The sequence below is a fragment of the Canis lupus genome, chromosome 22 (assembly GCF_011100685.1).
Source record: "Canis lupus familiaris isolate Mischka breed German Shepherd chromosome 22, alternate assembly UU_Cfam_GSD_1.0, whole genome shotgun sequence".
Classification (NCBI taxonomy): domain Eukaryota; kingdom Metazoa; phylum Chordata; class Mammalia; order Carnivora; family Canidae; genus Canis; species Canis lupus.
Genome location: NC_049243.1, coordinates 52332096 through 52350014, shown reverse-complemented (window position 1 = coordinate 52350014; position 17919 = coordinate 52332096). Strand labels below are relative to the sequence as shown.

Genomic DNA, 17919 nt, shown 5'->3' with positions numbered 1-17919 from the left:
TCAGTATGTAGGAAAGAGAGAGAGAGAGAGAGAACACTGAGAATTGGGAGAGGGAGAGAGAATGGATATTCTAGCAAAGTAATGTGTCTGAGTCCTGGTCGGTCATGCTACCCTAAATAACTTGGACTTGCACTGGCTGGCTTTTGTTCATAAAATGCTAATCCTTTCAGGTACAGATCTATATAAGACATTGTGGATTCAAGGGGGCACAGACATCTCACATCTCTTCTGCTACGGAAGGTAATGTTTAAACTAACAGCTTGAAATTATTTTGAGGGGACTAACACGAACTCATTTGAAAAACTTCCCGAATCTTTAGCAAATACTGATGCACGCTATGTAGCAGACGCTACATCCCACTGACAGTACCAGGTAGAGCACTGTCGATACTTTCTAGATTGCCTTTCAACGCACAGATGGCAGGGGGAAAATTAATTTCTCGTGTCAACTATGGTGATGGGGGAGGGAGTCGTTTCCTTTCATAAGGAAAAGCACACTTAGGATTGGAAAATAATTCTCCTTTGCTTGCATGCAACGTGAGGAACTGCCTTAAATTTAATGCTCAGAGGCCCCTGGTGCTGCGTGAGCATGGTTTGCATGGCCACCCTCCTAGGTTCAGACAGAATGGTTGCTGCCCTATATGAGATGCTGTGCATGGCTTACCTCTCTTAATTCCCACAACCACCATTGGAGTAGGTGTCCCCATTATCTTCCTCTCCAACGAGAGGCCTACCTGGCAGGGCGGGGTGTGCTGAGATTCAGAGGCAGGCTCCTCACCCAGCGTGGAGGCTTGCCCACTGAAGACGCCGTGCGTACTCATAAACAACCAGGCTGCATCTCTTAGGGGAACAGTTCATTTCCTGGAGTTGGGGAAACTTGAAAGGAATGAACAATTATCTGCAAGAGAAAGAACTTCTGCTCGGAGGCACAGACCCGCAGAGCACTCAGGCTGGTTTGGTTAGCTGGAGAAGTGGGGCAAACATTGGATCGTTGGGTCCTAAAGGCAGTGAAAATGTTAAATCACTTTCACAGGGATCTCATTTGTTTGTCGATGCTGCTGCGCATTAACGCATTAACGGGAGGGACACTCGACCTGCCCAGGTGCAGAGCGGAATGACATTTGCCTCAGGGGCTGTGCTTTCTTGCATTTTGTCATTTTGTCTGTTTGCTCACGGATCAAGCCAATGCCCGGGGGCTTCTGGTCAGCTAGTCGGGAATGGTACTGCCCGTGTGTCTGGTTGCTATCCCCAGGTGGTGGGGGTGTGGAGACTAACTCAGGAAGGTAAACACAGGCGAGGAAAATCATTCATATTTTGTGGGGAAAAAAAAAAGACTAGAAAATATCCCTGTGGCAGCTAAGCATTATGAGTAATTTCAGGGCAAAGTAGGCAAGGGCAGCCCAGGCTGAACAAGCCCACCCAAGGTGCACCTGCCGGGTGGTTTAGGACGGAGATTCTGCAGCTGAACCTCCTGGGTTGGATTCTGGGCTTCGCCACTGCTCTTGGGCTGCTTTTCAAGCTCTCTGTGCCTGGATTGCTCGCATCTGAGAAAAGGCATAAGAATAGCATCTACTTCATAGGGGCTATTGCTAGGACTAGACGAATCGATACACTTAAAGCACCGGGCCGGGCCAGGGCACCAGCACACGCCCTGCAGTGATGTCATGGGTTACTATTTTGATGCTGATCAGTGATCCCCACAGCCAGGTCTCCTCTCCTAAATCAAGGTGCTTTTCATCTCTGTACGAATCACTTTCCCCCTGCTGTTTCCCAGCACAGCCCTAGGAGGCCCTAAGAAGTCGCAGCAGACACTTATTATCCCGTGTTCGCTGATGAGGAAATGTCTCAGGGAGGGGATTAAGTGAGCTGCCAAGTGCCCGAGTGGGGAGCCGGGCCAGGCTCCTGGCTCAACCCCCAGCGCTTTCTTGCAATATAGCCTCAGATGAGAAGGGAGCAGCCCTGTGTTTGGTTCAAATCCTGCCTTCTCATCCACGATGTCATTAACCCCTCAATCCACACGGTAGCCCCGATGGCAGATGCGCTGCTGGATCAGAGTTTCTTCATTAAGATTCAGTTCCAAAGGCTACTGGAAATACATTTTAGACCCCAGCGACGTCGCGCCTGTCCTCCGGCGACACTTGCTCTGTTTTTGCATTTCTTGGTGCACAGAACAGGTGCGGTGATGTTTAATGGTCCCCCTCTCCTTTGCTCTGCAAAACGAGGGTGGCAGCTCCTTGGGTAGCTGCTTTGCTCACCCGAGGATCTAAGCTGAAAAGCAGGGGTTCTTTTCGGCTCAGCAGATGCTAAGGCGATAAGCTGCACCTTTTAGAGCCTCTGGGAGGCTCAGCCAGCCAGGGGCTGAGCCTATCCGGTTCTCTGCTCTCCAGCGGCTGCAGGTATGGACGTGTGTCTGAGCCCCGAGCAGCAGCCCGGGCGCCTGCGGGAAGCACCATGCACCCCAGATGGCTGCTTGGAGCCGGCAGTGGAGGGGTCTCTCCAGGAGGATGGCACCGGGGGACACCCAGGAGGTAACATCCTTCCTCTGTTGCTTTCCTGGCCATGATATTTTCCAATTAACTTCAGTGATAAGAATCCCCATCTCCTTTTAACTCTAGATTGTTCCTGTAGTGAAGCTTAGTAGAAAAGTGCCTTCTGCAAGCATAAGCACGGCATTAAAAGTAATCCCTATTTTTTCGTTATTTTCTTATCTAAGTCCACAAATTTGTCTTAGCCTGTGTGTAAATCTCAGATAGTTATATTTTTGTAACGAGCCCTTTAAAAAAAAAAAAGACTTTATTTACTTATTGATGAGAGACAGAGAGAGAGGCAGAGGGAGAAGCAGGCTCCCTGCAGGGAGCCCGATGTGGGACTCATCCCAGGACCCCAGGATCATGACATGAGGCAGATGCTCAATCACTGAGCCACCCAGGTGTCCCTGTAACAAGCACTTTTAAAAAGCAACAAAATCTTGAGTCATGTCTGCTTTTCGCCAAAATTCTCCTGGCAGATGGGTTGCATTTCTGGACAGGGACTCAGTAGTAACAAATAATAGACATAACAAATAATGTCAGAAAAGCCCAGATATGGTATTTTAAACATGTATAATCATTTAACATGGTAAAATTATGTTCCAACTCAACTAAGACAGGCTTTTACTAAACTAATTTTCGTAAAAAAAGGCAACTCTATCTCTAACGACTGATCTAAAACTCTCAGACTAACATCGATACAATAAATTAAAACATTTAACGTGCAATAAACATGAATTTATTTTTGTTGAACATAGAAGGGTCTTAAGGGAGAATATTTATGCACCTGCGATTCTTTACAATGTTGACTGGGGACATATATCTACTAGCCCAGTCACCTGTGAAATGATGAGCCGTTCCAAATCAACCATTGACTTTTTCTGTCATCTTGAGAGAAAAATAGGTCCCCAGCTGGTGAGACGTGGGAGGAAGGACCTGTCTGAGCCATAGTGGGGGAGACAAGTCTGCAGGAGCTGGCCTGAGTCCTGGCTGGTCTGGCTGCTCCGAGTCACCTACCCCAGTGACAAAACCTCAGAGGGAAAGGAACAGCCCTGTCCCGACTCCTTGCACTGTGACAGCCTATCCCAGCTCTTGAATTTCAGGGCTTTTTTTTTTTTTTTTTTTAGGGTTGTCGTTAATCATGGCCATTATTTTTTTTTAATTTTTATTTATTTATGATAGTCACAGAGAGAGAGAGAGGCAGAGACATAGGCAGAGGGAGAAGCAGGCTCCATGCACCGGGAGCCTGATGTGGGATTCGATCCCGGGTCTCCAGGATCGCGCCCTGGGCCAAAGGCAGGCGCCAAACCGCTGCGCCACCCAGGGATCCCAATCATGGCCATTATTGAAATGTAATGTAAGTTATGAAAATGTACCACTAAATATATTACATAAAAGCCAGAGGTATATTAAAAAACCAAGGTAATAAATACAACTCATTGTGACTTACTTTAATACATTTTAAGATTATCTTTAAGATTGTCTATGCTCTGGAGCTCACTGGTGTCCGTTGCACTGCCTGGTGGAGAGCACTCGTGATGGTGTGCACACCTCTTCCTGGGGGCGTTGGCTGGTGGCTGGAAATCACCATGGTGGGAGCATTCACACCATGGTAATCCTCGAACCCTACAAAACAGGGCATCTTCTTTTTTTTTTTTTTTTTTAAGATTCTATTTATTTATTCATGAGAGACACAGAGAGAGAGAAGCAGGCTCCATGCAAGGAGCCTGACGTTGGACTCGATCCCAGGACTCCAAGATCACGCCCTGGGCAGGCGCCAAACCACTGAGCCACCCGGGCGTCCCTCCTCGACCCCCTATACGACAGGGCTTCTTTCCTGGCAGGCCCCGGTCTCTTCCTCTGCCTTTTTATCTTCTCTCCAATGGTTCAATCGGCCTCTCCGCTCGCAGGAAGATGCGAGAGCCTCTTGGGTCATTCCCAGATAATGCGTAGGGGGTGTTCGATGCCAGGAGTCAGGAGCGGCCGAGGCAGAGCTGGCCGAGGGTCAGCGGCCTCCTTCCCGCCCCTGCAGCCTCCCACAGCCCCTACCGGGACGCCGGCCCGCAGCTGCCTCGGTCACTATTATTAGCAGGTTCCTGCAAGCTCGTGAAGGCCCGGGTCTCTGGAAGCTCAGCATTTAGGTCAGGGCACAGACCTCTCCCCCAGCGGTGCAGCTCACACCGCATCACGACCGGGGAGCCAAGAGCAGCGCTGCTCCTCGGAGCTGTGGACGTCTGTGATGCTTGATGACAAACCAGCCACTGCGCTCCACGGCGCTCAAAGGCCGCTCCTCAATCTACTGCACGCCGATCCTTTTTTGCTAACATACAACCAAAATTCAATCCTAGGAAAAGCAAAATGCAAATGCATGCGAGGACAAAATGCAAGCCCTGCTTTTGTTGTTGTTGTTTTGTTTTGTTTTGTTTTTTGTTCTTATTTGGTAATTGGACATGGTCAAATTGAACTAGAACTGCTCTAGCACGTGTGCTAATCAGGGACACCCGAAATCGCCTGCCTCCGAGGGGCAGACTCCTGATTCGGTTTCTCCAAAGACCCCCTACCGTTCACCCTGTATTCGCACCCCGCCTCCTCCTCTTCCACCTGGAGGGTACTCTGGTTAGAGCACCTCAGATGTTCACTGGCCACTCCTTTTAGCTATTTTCCAAAGCATCCCCAGGGTGCCACCTGCGGTTAAAAATGTCCCAGGCGGATCTCAGGGAGCAAAGGCAAGTTTCGTGCAGGTTTCCCTCCAGCTCCTTGCTGCTAATGCCTCCTCAGTGCTGGTACCACAGCCGCTGGGCTCGGCCGGCCCCCCGTGTGCATGTGCTCAGCATCCCCACTTCTGACATTTCCACGCAGCACAGCTCTTTTTATTCTCAAACACTCAGCAAAATCTGCACAATCTCTGCTCCCATGATGTCAGCCCCGATCAGGTGCTCTTTTCCTCTCATTTTATATGATATTTGAGAGCCGCTCATGAGTTCAAAGGGTATTTAAAGCAATTGTAACTTAATAGTCAGAGCTCATCTGACAACCTCCCCCAGCACTGTGGAGCTGGCTCGTCTTTGGGTGACCTGTACCTTTTGAGGAGCTGTTGTAGGAAGGACTTAAGGAACATGCTCCAGCCAACATGCGGGAATGTTACTTCACTTCAAGACCTAAAAATAGTCAGGTCTGTGTTTGCTTAGGTCCTCATCCAGACAGCTCACTCCTGCCATTCTGTTGGCAAGCTAGCTTTCCCCTGCCATCAAAACACGGGGGTGAGGATGGAGCCACACCTCTCTGTCCTCTGCTACATAGCGGAACGGACCCAGGGCATCCTCTGGCATTTCGTCATCTCACGAAAACATCGCATCTGAACTTCACGTCCCTATCACCCCATATCACTCAGGTTCGTGTTAGTTTGTGGCCACTGTCCTTGCCAGCATCACCTCCTCTCTGTGGGAAAACCACCCACTCCATTCCCATCTTACCAGTTGTAACTCATGTGTACTTGCACTCGATCAACAAATCGTGGAACCTATTTTATTTTCTGCCCCACAGATTCTAACGAGATAGAACCATCTCTTCATAGCCTCCAGAAATTTGTTCCTACAGATTATGCCAGCTACACTCAGGAACAATACCTGTTTGCAGGCACGAAGATTGTTATCCAAGAATCAATAGAGAGCTACGGAGCCGTGGTGTGGCCAGGGGTGAGACAATCATTACATCTGGCATGTCGGGGCTTCTGGGGGCACATTTCCACACTTTGGGGTTGCCTTGGACAGTTGGCCAAGTGCTTTCACGTTCTGGGCTTCTCCAGGGGGGCGTGAGGGTGAGCGGGCGCTTGGCCTTGCAAAAGCAACGACATCTCCCCGGGAAGCCATCCTTCCTCTCCGTGCCATGTTTTCTGAGACACTATTTACATTAAGATAAACCTGAATATATCGGGAAGGAAGATGAGGAATTCATACGAATTTTGGGAATAAAGCCAATCGGAGCCAGTGTTCGTTTCCCCGTCCATGCTGTGGGTGTTCCCAAGGAAGCGGGTAGGGAGCCGCCTCCCCGGCTCCCCGCGGCAGCCCCCAAGGGGCGCATGGACATGGGGGAGGCGCCCTGAATCTCCAGTGGGTCCGCTGGCCCCCGGCTTGTGGTCCTGGCTGCTGGCTCCGCTTCTCCCAGCTTCGGTCTGTCCTGGGACGCGGCCGTGTGCTGTCACCCCAGCATGACCCGAGCACCGGCCGGAGCGCTGCGGGTGGGCGCCCCCCCCCCCCACCCCCCGGGGTTACTCACCGACGCCGCGCGGGCCAGATGGGGGCTCAGGTTGGTTCGCCTGGGAGGCGGTGCCACTGACCGGGGACAGCGGCCCTCCGGTGCCAGTTTGCTCTGTGAGAGGCTCCGGGTCCGAGCTGCTCCGCGGTTGCTGGGCGGTGGCCCGGGGTGTGGGTGCAAACGCAGACGGAGGCCTCGGAGGTGCGGGGGGCTGTGCCTCTGCCCGGGGTGCTGCTGGCAGGTGGGACGACGGGGGCGAGCGGCGAGGGTGGAGGTGCCAGGGAGCTCCCCGGGCGGGTGGCCTGGGCGCCAGTGGAGGTGATGGTGGGTGACGGCAGGTGAGGACAAGGAGGAGGGACAACAAAGGGCTCCAGGCTCCTAGAGCTGCCCCCCGCCCCCCAGCTCAGGAAGCTCCGTGTTGGCCCCCGCGTGGCGAGCGTGATTCCCTCCTGCGGAGTCCTCTTGTTTGGCGCCCCGCGGGGCTACTAGTGTATCTGGCGAATGGGCAGCCGCGCCGAAGGACACGGGGGGCCGGGGGGTGCTCCTGGCACCTGCTCCCCCGCCAAGGGCGGCTTGTGCGGGTGGGGACACGCCTCCCCGCGTGAGCGCAAGGCCCCGGGGGCAGCTGGGGAAGCCGTCGAGGCTCCACGTCCGGCGGCTGCGGGGGACACTCCTCCTGCCGCCGCCTTCCCTGCCCGCCTGGGCCTTGGGGGCTCTTGGCCGCCAACCTGTGTCACCGCAGGGGCAGAGCAGCCGCACGGAGGCGCGAGGCCGGGAAAACACCCCCCGCAGACCCGCGATCGTCTGCTTCGCATCTCAGGATGCAAGTGGCCACCCCGGGGCGCGTCCTCTCGCGGAGCCCTGCCCGGCCTCCCTGCCCCGCGGCGCAGACCCCGCCCTTGGTGCCCCCGTGGGGGGTCGAGGGAACCTTGGAGCTTCTCTCTCTCTTTTTTTTTATAAATTTATTTTTTATTGGTGTTCGATTTGCCAACATACAGAATAACACCCAGTGCTCATCCCGTCAAGGGCCCCCCCCAGTGCCCGTCACCCACTCACCCCCACCCCCGCGCTCCTCCCCTTCCACCACCCCTAGTTCGTTTCCCAGAGTTAGGGGTCTTCATGCTCTGTCTCCCTTTCTGATATTTCCCACTCATTTTTCTCCTTTCCCCTTTATTCCCTTTCACTATTTTTTATATTCCCCAAATGAATGAGACCATAGAATGTGTGTCCTTCTCCGACTGACTTACTTCACTCAGCATCATACCCTCCAGGTCCATCCACGTCGAAGCAAATGGGGGGTATTTGTCGTTTCTGATGGCTGAGGAATAGTCCACTGTATACCTAGACCACAGCTTCTTTATCCATTCATCTTTCGATGGACACCGAGGCTCCTTCCACAGTTTGGCTATTGTGGACATTGCTGCTAGAAACATCGGGGCGCAGGTGTCCCGGCCTTTCACTGCGTCTGCATCTTTCTCTATGAAAAGTCCTCTGAACTCATTCGCCTGCTGTTTAGCATCTCGCTGCTCCTCAGGGTGTGGTCCGTGGGCCGCGGCCCTGCTGTCGCCCAGCGGCTCCCGGAGCCCCCGCCCCCCCGCACCCCGCGCCCCGCCCCAGGCCCCCCGCGGGCGCTGCAGCCTGCGCAGCCGGGCGCGGACCGTCTGGTCTGCTTCTTACCCGACCGCTTAAAAAGACGGGCCGCCGGGCGGTCGAGGCAGCCGACCAAGTTCCAGCCGACCCGAGCTTGAGGAAGGGAGTCAGGAGCGACGCGGTGAAGACGCCCGGGCACCGTCCAGGAGCGGGGTGCGGGCGGCGAGGCGGCGCCGAGGCAGAGGTGGCCGCCCCCGGCCTCCTCCGGGACCTGCAGGAGCCCCGCGGACCGTCCTCTCCGCGGCCCGCTCCCAGCCTCGGGCAGAGGTGGCTTAGCCAGGCCGGGTGTCCAGCCCGGGCCCAAATAGGGCGTGGAGGGCCTGTTGGGATTCTCATGAGCCCCTCAACACGCTGCAACCATTACTAGCATCTCTTGTGGTGTTTCGCGTGGGGAACTGGAAGGGGGGTCCGGTGGCCACTGCTTTCCCGTATTCCGATGCTCAAGTGACAACTGCAAATTTTTTTTAGGCTATGGCTTTGTGTCAGTATTTGGAGGAACACACAGAAGAACTCAATCTCCAAGATGCTAAAATACTTGAAATCGGTGCTGGACCAGGCCTTGTGTCCATCGTGGCCAGTATTTTAGGTTTGTCAGTTTCCTCCTGACTTTGTCTCAGAGCACCTGGACTTTGACAGCAGTGATAGCAGCGCTTTCCGCGTGGCCAAGTGTGACTCAGGTGCTTGGCCATGATTTCACTTACTGAATCCCCCAAAATGTCATGAACTAGGAATTAGTACTGTGAACCCAGAATTAAGATAATCGCACATTAGAGAGAGGTCGGGGGACTTGCCCACCTCACCAATGACTGTGTGAGGAAGTGGAGATTCTGGGGCTGTGACTCCCCCACCCCCTGTTGTAAACAGCTGTGTTAGGCTGTCTCCTGTTTTTCCTTGCAAATATTGTAACTAACATTTTGAAGAAAAATAAGTGGGTTAATCCAAGGTGGAGGCAGATTGATGACCCAAATGCAGGTTGTGAGTTCCTGGGTGCTAAGCAAGAGGTGGGTACAGATGTGGTGTACTTTTGCCTGCGCTACTACAGATCTTCTTCTATTAAAATCAATCTGGAAATGGGGTGGTCCACTTAGTGAACTATTGTCACTAGCTTTAAAACATCTAGCAATTAATTTAACAAATTTATGTTGGAGACAGTCATACACAATAGATGAAATCTTCAGGTAAGGAGAGTTTTACAAGGGAAAACATGATAGATTATTATATTAAGCAGCTAATTATCCTGAAATCTCTCAACACCGCACCACTGTTTTATTCTATGTCAGTGGTTCACAACCAAATGTGATTTAGCCCAGAAGGACATTTGCCCACGTCTAGAGAAGACATTTTTGATCTTCATGACCTGGGGGTGGAGTCAGCGGGGGGCAGTGGTGGGAGTGGGGTAGCGACCCCAGACTCTGCATCGGACAGTGCACAGGGCAGAGCTATCGCAGGAAAGAATTACCCAGCGGGATTGGGTCAAAATGTCCTGCCCACCTGTCAAAGGGGACAAAGCTGAGAAAGCGCAGCTCCATTTCTTGTGTTCTCTCTGAGTGCATCTGTCCACTGTGGTGGCCTGAGTGTCTCCTGGTAATTATTAGTTTCTCTCTTTATCTCTTAGGGGCTCAAGTCACAGCAACGGATTTGCCTGATGTCCTAGGAAACCTTCAGTATAATCTTTTGAAGAACACAGTAAAGCGTACGGCACATCTGCCGGAAGTGAGAGAACTGGTTTGGGGAGAGAGCCTGGAGCAGCACTTCCCCAAGTCAACGTTTCATTACGACTACGTTCTGGCCTCGGATGTGGTTTACCACCACTACTTCCTGGACAAGCTGCTCACCACCATGGTGTACCTTTGTCAGCCAGGCACGGTGTTGCTTTGGGCAAACAAATTCAGGTTCAGCACCGATTACGAATTCTTAGATAAATTCAAGCAAGTTTTTGATACAACACTCTTGGCTGAATTTCCAGAGTCATCAGTCAAAGTTTTCAAAGGAATACTAAAATGGGATTAAATTAAACAAAATGCCTTTCAAAACATTCAGTGTCTTTTGAGCAGTGTTGGAAACTGTACTGTCAACAAAAGACTGTGAGATCGAGAAGGTAGTGCATACCTAGAATAAGCATAGTTTAATATTCTGGCATCTTTCTAAAATAACCCATTTAAGATTATTTTAGGCCAATCTAAATATCTACAATGAATAATATGAGAACATAAAAGTAGCTGTGCTGGTTTCCAAAAACTCTCAATTGTTCAATAAACTTTACATGTATAAATTTGTAAACAAGTGGATTTCCCCCGTTATTTCCACTGTGAATTTGTTAACACACGTTTGTCACAGGCTTTTAAAACTGAGGCTGATAGGATCCTTCTATCTGTTTTATAGATTTTAGCTGTAGCAAAAGGAATGGCTACTGAGTGATGAAACCAGTAACAGGCTTACCATTGATTAAAAGTGAAAAATACGGGAATGGAACCGGAATAAGGAAATGGATACTGTCTTAGGAACTTCCTGAGAATCCACTCTATGGATACTCTGCTTCTGTGCCAATGAATTGGCCGGACCATTTCAAGTTAGATGTCTGGATTGTCTGTTTCCCACACACACAAATTTACGATTAGTTTCTAGAAAAGTAGGAAAGAATCAAATTTTTGTCCCGATAAAAGAAGGCTACAAAAAAAATCTAAAACAAACATCACGATTATAAAATGTTAAAAGCTTCTTCTCTGATAAGGGAAAAAAATTAAAAATCCAGCTACCACCGTTTCTCATGCTAGAGGCTTTGGGCAATGTAGGAAAGCAGAGGAAGAACACGCACATTTAGAATGGAAGGGATGCTATTTGTGGATGATGCAATTGTTTATGTAAGCCAGGGTCAGCAAACCTTTTCTGTAAAGGGCCAGCCAATAAATCAATAAATATCTTCAGGCCACATACCCTCTCTACAGAATATGTGTATATGTGTGTGTGTGTGTGTGTATATATATATATATATATATATATTTTACAGCCATTAAAAAAAATTCAAGACCCACTCTTAGCTTGCAGACACTGTGAAAAGCAGGCTACAGATCAGATTAAACGCGTAGGCCCTGGTTTGCTGACCCTGGGGCTGTGGATCATCTACAGTGGAATTCCTGGGACTCATATAAGTTGATCAAGGTTGCCAAGTGTCAATATAGAAAGCTCAGCAGTATTACAGCATGGGACCTGATGCCTAAATCTCTTCTTAGACTTCTAAGTGGATTTCTTTCACATTTCCAGGACAAAAAGAGATGATGATCATATGCTTATTCCATTATGTTCTAAATGGATAGAAGTCTACCCTTTTAGAAAAGCCAGACTACAATTATAAAGACTCTTTCTTCAAGCTTTTATAGAAAAACTTAAATATATTGAAAGTTTGAATCATACACTTTAAATCATACACTTTAAATGTGTGCAGTTCATTGGTATGGCAACTATAACAATAATGCTGCGTAAGGAAGTAGGTGAAAGAATCATGGCCCCCCACCCTCACCCCATATGGATTTTTAATTCCCGGCAAATCTCCTTTTATGTGTACCTCCACCTACTTCTCCAGTTCTGTATTAATTTGACAGAAATAATAGATATCCTTTCTTCTGTATACTTGGTTCACATACATAGGACACATAACCATAATGGTTTATCACATTTAAAAATATATTTTATTTAATATAAAATTTTATACTAAGTATTTTGGTATTACATAGTAATATGTTGAAAAATGCGGTGTTCCAACTTCCATGTGTTTCTTAAATGTCATGATATTTATTTTTGGGGTTCGTCTGAATCGAGACCCAGATGAGGTCCATGTCTGACTCACTGACTGGCTGGCATGTATCTGAAATCTCTTTTGACCTGCGGCTTCTCCCTCCCTCTTGCTTTTTCCTCTGGCCACTTATCTGCTGAAGAATACGAGTTGTCTGTCCTGCAGCATTTCTACCCGCTGCGTTTTGCTGGCTGCATCACCAGGGTATATTTCAGAATGTCCCTCCATCCTGTCCTTCCTGTAAATTGTACATTTTATTTTATTTTTATTTTTATTTTTATTTTTTTTAATTTATGATAGTCACACACAGAGAGAGAGAGGCAGAGACACAGGCAGAGGGAGAAGCAGGCTCCGTGCACCGGGAGCCCGACGTGGGACTCGATCCTGGGTCTCCAGGATCGCGCCCTGGGCCAAAGGCAGGCACCAAACCGCTGCGCCACCCAGGGATCCCTAAATTGTACATTTTAATGACAGTTTTGGGACTACCCATGCCAAGCCCAGCTTGGACCAAACTCCAGCCAAGTTATACTGAGTGAAAGAAATGATTGTTTTTGGAAGCCATGGAGTTTTGAAGTTTGGAAGTAGCTCGGTAGACAGATCATTGAGGCACATAGGTTAGTGACTTTTAAAATCACACATGAGAGGAGAATTATAGAAGACATTTCCAGCTGTCTACTCACATTTTGGATATGATGTGGCATCATAGTTGGAGTCTACAAGAACTTTCATTTCATGACTGGAAATGCAGGCAGTCTCCTAACTGCAGAGTGGAAACAGACATCTGGCTTTGATACTGCAACTGTAATTATTCATGTTTCACCCTTGAGAGGATGTGGCTTCAGTAAATTATGCACTTGCTTGTTGATTCTTTGAAATCCTCTCACAAAAGCAGGGGTTCTAAGTGACACTAACACGGTACCTTTGCGGGAGGGGTGCGGCTGGCCTGTTGTCGGGTGCTGTGCAGTGAGCCTTGGCCCTCCCACTGCCTGCGCGCTCTGGGAAGGCTGCTACTGCAGGTGAGACACCCTGGGCCCTTCCCCAGAGAGCAGTGCTTACACCTCCTGCTTCTTTCCAGCTTCCTCATTCAATTATTGCTAATATAGTTTTTTCCTCTTGTTAACTATGTTCATACTAATGAATTTTGGAGCTTATTCTTCCTTTCTTATTCCTTAAGGAAGTCTCTGTTCAAGGGTTTTTTGGTTTTGTTTTCTTTTTTAAGATGGGGAAATCAAAAGCATTTCTCCTTTCCATCTCTATGCATATACTTCTCTGACCTAATTCCTACAGAGAAAGACAAAAACATACCTTTTAATGCTGGGCCACTGAGAATACAGAGAAAGAAACACTGCAGAAGAAGACTCAATTTAATTCAGATTCAATAAATTTTGAGTTGGAACAGACACACTGAATATATTGCCTGAATTTTCTGGATGACACCCATGGAGGTCAAGTGATGTGGCTCATCAGGGCCTGAGCCAGGACTAGAGAGCAGAGACCTGGGCTGGGACTCCAGCCATGTGGTCTAGACATCTCATCATCAGAGGAGAGAAGGAGGGGACCAGGCCATGCTCTTCCAGGGCCAGACAAGATACCTGCAGGGGTGAGAAATCCCACGATGGCAAAGCTCCTACATATGACAACTGGAAACCCGTCACTGGAAAAGGGCCAGAGACCTGTACTGAGCACACACTCTGGACCATCTCTAATGTTTAAGAAGTACCTGGCCCCTAGAGTTGTCTTTAGTGGACGTGGTGCAAAAATTGGCTACCATTACCAGAAACAGGAAAACTGTCCCTGGCTTTTTAAATTACTATTTCATATCCACATCCTGTTAATTAACGGTAGTGATTTTACTGAGGACACATTCTTCTAGAGCTTATTTGGATCCAGCTGCTACCCCAGAGGTAGTGTGTTCAGAACAGAAACCAGAGGCAGACAGGAAAGCTTTGTTGAACTGCCACGAGGTCACAGCCTCTAACCACGGGTTCCCCTTATGCAGCTGATCTTTCTAGAAATCACAGTTCAAAGCAGATTTTGCCAGTCTGTGGATGTACCTCCAATTTCCATAGCAAACCAATCTTCATTCTAAAATTTTACCACCTGTAGAAGGCTTTAGCCCCAATAGAAGAGATAAGTAGTAATTAGAGAAGTTTTTGTTACAGCTGAAAACCAGGAAGTGGCTTATTGAGCCTTAAACAAAACAAAACAAAACAAAAAACAAAACAAAACTTGCCTGAAAATATTCATGCTTTACTGAACGTACTAAAAAGTTTCATTATTTCACTACCTCCTTCTGAAAACACACAGGTCAATTGTTTGTTTTTTAGTACTAAACAGAGGGAGGCTGGGAGGCCACCGATTCACAGCATCACACACAGGCCGCCACTAACTGAACCTGTTGAGAGGGCCCAACTGCTCCCTGTACCTGAAGTGCCACATTGTTCTTGAGTATATCCAAAAGCCACCAGGGGCTGAATTCTTTTTCAGGAGGGATGAGGTGAGGAAGGTGGAAAGGGTGGTTCTTAACTTCTGGCCCCATCTGAGCTCTCAGGCAAGACAGGATCTAGCAGAGAGGAAAATGGTTGAGGCTGGAATTTAAAACAAAAGTTTTTGGTTCAGATGGTAAGGAGGCCCTCAATAACAGCAGAATCAGTGTATCCAGAAGGCAGTGCTGGAATTCGCCTCATGAACTAGGGAGTTTCTTCTTGGCATCCAAGTCCTTTTTAATTTCTTTTAGTTTTTTAGCCACGTTTGGTATGTCATAGTTCTGAGCCAGATACATTCCAACCACATTGCCAAAAGTAAATACAAACAGGAACTGGAGCATGGTGTTGGCGCAGAGGGCGCGAAGTGTGGCAGCAGCTCCGTGGGCCGGTCCAAGCCTGCCGCTCCCCGAACGAGGGGCGGAACCCGCCCTAACCTTAAATTTATATTAAAATTGGACATAGATTCATGTGGTTAAAAAAAAAAGAGTAATGTCCATGATCATGGGGGATGTGATGTTTCAAACTGCCCTGTTCCTATCCCATCTCTAGCTCCGCGTTTGCCTGGAAAGCCAGCAGCCCGGCAATCACCGGAGAGAGCTGAACAGGGGTGAGAGCTCCTCCCAAGCTTTACTTGTCTCTCCCTAGAAAACCCCATGTGCAAGGCCATTTTTATTTACCTAGATTCAGCTCTCCTTGGGCTGAGAGGCCTTTACCCGAGGGGGTGTTTGTCTTGATAATTATAGGCAACTGTGTAATTTTGTGGCTGCCTGAGATGGTGAAAAGTTGGGGTTAATCAAAAGGCTTAAAAAGAAAAGCTAGGAAATAAGATGTTCATAGAGGATTTGAAATCTGGGTATCTACATCCTAGGGCTGCACACATCCGATGAAGAACCTGAGAGGACTTAAGCTTCCACTTCTGGCTGCCCCTGGGGCTCTGTGCAAATGGGCAGTACTTACTAGGAATGGTGAAACCTGAATTATAAAACAAACTCTATAATGAATGAAGCAGTCACCCTACCTTTCTGTGCCTCTCAACTTCCTCATTGGACTGAACATATATACACGGGAACCTGTATAATTGGGGATGAAAGTATTGTGTGTTTGTGAGAAAATACGCATGTGGTTGTTCATGGACAGACTTTAAATTCTAGATGGCTCAGAAACTGTTTGCAAAATATTTGCATGCATATTTGCATTTGCTCATAAAGCTCTGATGTTTTTACCATATAAGGGGGTCAAAATTACCCCAAAACCAGTTGTGAGACTGGATGATTAACTGAGAGGTCTTTCATAATAGCAAATTCTACAGGAATAAGATTTAAAAACCATACACACACACAAACACATTTGCTGTGAGTAGAGGCTTTTCAATTATTGTCTACGTGTGTCTTTTTTATTATATAGGAAGGATGAGAGAAGTATAGTAGCCAGAAAGATAAAAATAATAAAAAGCCAAAAACTTTCACAAAAGTTAATCACATAAGAATTGGCAATATATTCAAATAACTGCAAGCCTATAGGAAATATAAAATAAATTACCTCATGTTGAGAATTTGTCTATTGATTTAATATATTATTTCTGTTCTAACCCCAAATTTTATTTATGAAAAATTAAGACCAACTTTAAGAAGCTTTAATATTCACTTTTATTATTTATAAAAAAAATTAAGGTATCAGAATGCATATGGTATATACTGTGATCTTGGTTTTGCACATTTATTCACGTGTTTACATTATTTCAACTTTAATAAACATACCATATGTGTGTCTTTACAATACCTGATAAAGATTTAGCTGTCTGGCACTTATACATGTATTATTAATTCATTCTGATGCTCTGCATGTCAAGAGGATGTTAAAAATGATTGACCTGAAATAACTCCAAGATGAAGATTTAGATTTAGTGAAGCAGTTATGCTCCAGCAACTGCTACACATTTATTTGTGTCGGTTTTATTTTTCCCCCTTAATTGAATGTAAACTTTTGCAAAAAAAAAAAAAAAAAAAAAAAAGAAAGAAAGAAAAAAGAAAAAGAAAAAGAAAAAAATTTCTGGAAATGAGGTTCTGTTACTTTTAGTCTGATAAATAATTTGAGCTACGCTTAATGTAGCTTTTTAAGGCCTTCATACAATTGAAAAAATTAAAGTTGAGCATGTTAAAACCCTGTTCATTTATAAAATAAAAAATAGAATTTTACAGGTTTGCAGTTAAAAGTCACTGTTCAAAACCTATCATGCATGTAATAGCTGCAACCCAAATGAAAGTCCTTGGTGCTGGCAGTCAGGGCACAGCCCGTCGCCAGCAATGTGAGGCATTAAAAAAACACCATGATGTCAGAGGTCTAGGTTACATGTATTAAGCCACACGCCAGCAAATTCTCTGATAAATACACATCATTTTAATAATCAGTATTTGATAGCGGATGAAAACATGCATTAAGACTAAAAATGCCACAAATTTGTTTTTATATCCATTCACTATAAAACTTTCTTTTTTAAAATTTAAAGTCTTAGTTCCTATTTTAGAATACACAATAATCAGGAGGATACATGATGGGGAGCCAGTTTTCAGTAAAAGATGCACAATGGGTCCATCCAAGTAACTTCATCAGCTATAACAAAACACAAAAGCGTAGTATTATAGAACAGTTTTTAAGATCAATATTCAAAAAAGTCTGTATCTAACAATAATAGAGTACTAGCACGTAGAACTTTCCATCCCAGCCACCCACCAACCATCAACAGGTCTTCCTTACTGTCAGCTCACCACTTTCCTACCAGCCAACATCTACAGGCAACTATGACCATCCTGGCCAACCTCCCTTCTTTCCTGTCTTTCTACTAACCTTCCCGTCTTCCTTTCTTCATTCCAAATTCCTTGTTCCCTTCTACCATACTAGTTGCCTTTCTTTCTTTTTCATTCTGACTGTAAGTCACACACTGTGCTAGACATGGGGAAAACAGCACTATACAAACTCACTTCCCACTTTCAGGAAAGTTATGTTCCATTCAGGAGAACCAAAGATAAATAAGCAAATCAATGAACAAATGAGTACATAATTAAGCCGTGTATTTCAAGTACACACTACAATCTGATGAGATAACAGGGTGACTGGGAAATGAGATGGGTCAAGAATGGGATCTCTGAGAAGAGGATATTTAAGGAAAAATTTGAAGCAGAAGTAACTTGCTCTGAAAACCTGGGAAGAGCTCT

General features: G+C 47.1%; 3 protein-coding genes across 4 annotated transcripts in view; 1 reads left to right on the top strand and 2 right to left on the bottom strand.

Moving 5' to 3' along the window:
* The first annotated feature begins 210 nt into the window (after nucleotides 1-210).
* Nucleotides 211-11269, top strand: METTL21C (methyltransferase like 21C). The gene is made up of 5 exons (XM_038569389.1): nucleotides 211-240; nucleotides 2387-2527; nucleotides 6071-6222; nucleotides 8900-9017; nucleotides 10047-11269. The coding sequence occupies exons 2-5, from the start codon at nucleotides 2398-2400 to the stop codon at nucleotides 10439-10441; spliced, it is 795 nt and encodes a 264-aa protein (XP_038425317.1). The 5' UTR covers nucleotides 211-240; nucleotides 2387-2397; the 3' UTR covers nucleotides 10442-11269.
* Nucleotides 11270-12098: 829 nt separating this feature from the next.
* LOC100855875 (short transmembrane mitochondrial protein 1-like) lies at nucleotides 12099-16189 on the bottom strand. Its single transcript, XM_038569999.1, has 2 exons — nucleotides 12902-16189; nucleotides 12099-12459 (listed from the first exon to the last, which is right to left on the bottom strand). The coding sequence occupies exon 1, from the start codon at nucleotides 15046-15048 to the stop codon at nucleotides 14905-14907; it is 144 nt and encodes a 47-aa protein (XP_038425927.1). The 5' UTR covers nucleotides 15049-16189; the 3' UTR covers nucleotides 12099-12459; nucleotides 12902-14904.
* A 146-nt stretch (nucleotides 16190-16335) lies between these two features.
* Nucleotides 16336-17919, bottom strand: part of TPP2 (tripeptidyl peptidase 2) — a 70645-nt gene continuing 69061 nt past the window's right edge. For both annotated transcript variants that reach the window (XM_038569996.1, XM_038569997.1), the window contains one exon: nucleotides 16336-17317. In XM_038569996.1, the coding sequence (XP_038425924.1) occupies nucleotides 17228-17317 (90 nt within the window). In that variant the 3' untranslated portion in view covers nucleotides 16336-17227. The remainder of the gene's footprint in view (nucleotides 17318-17919) is intronic.

What these genes read in the sequence shown, in the direction of transcription:
- LOC100855875 (XM_038569999.1), bottom strand. Translation starts at nt 15,048, where the DNA reads ATGCTCCAGTTCCTGTTTGTATTTACTTTTGGCAATGTGGTTGGAATG.
- METTL21C (XM_038569389.1), top strand. Translation starts at nt 2,398, where the DNA reads ATGGACGTGTGTCTGAGCCCCGAGCAGCAGCCCGGGCGCCTGCGGGAA. An exon ending in GAGCCGTGGTGTGGCCAGGG is followed by an intron (nt 6,223 to 8,899) that starts GTGAGACAATCA and finishes AATTTTTTTTAG; the next exon opens with GCTATGGCTTTGTGTCAGTA. An exon ending in CATCGTGGCCAGTATTTTAG is followed by an intron (nt 9,018 to 10,046) that starts GTTTGTCAGTTT and finishes TTTATCTCTTAG; the next exon opens with GGGCTCAAGTCACAGCAACG.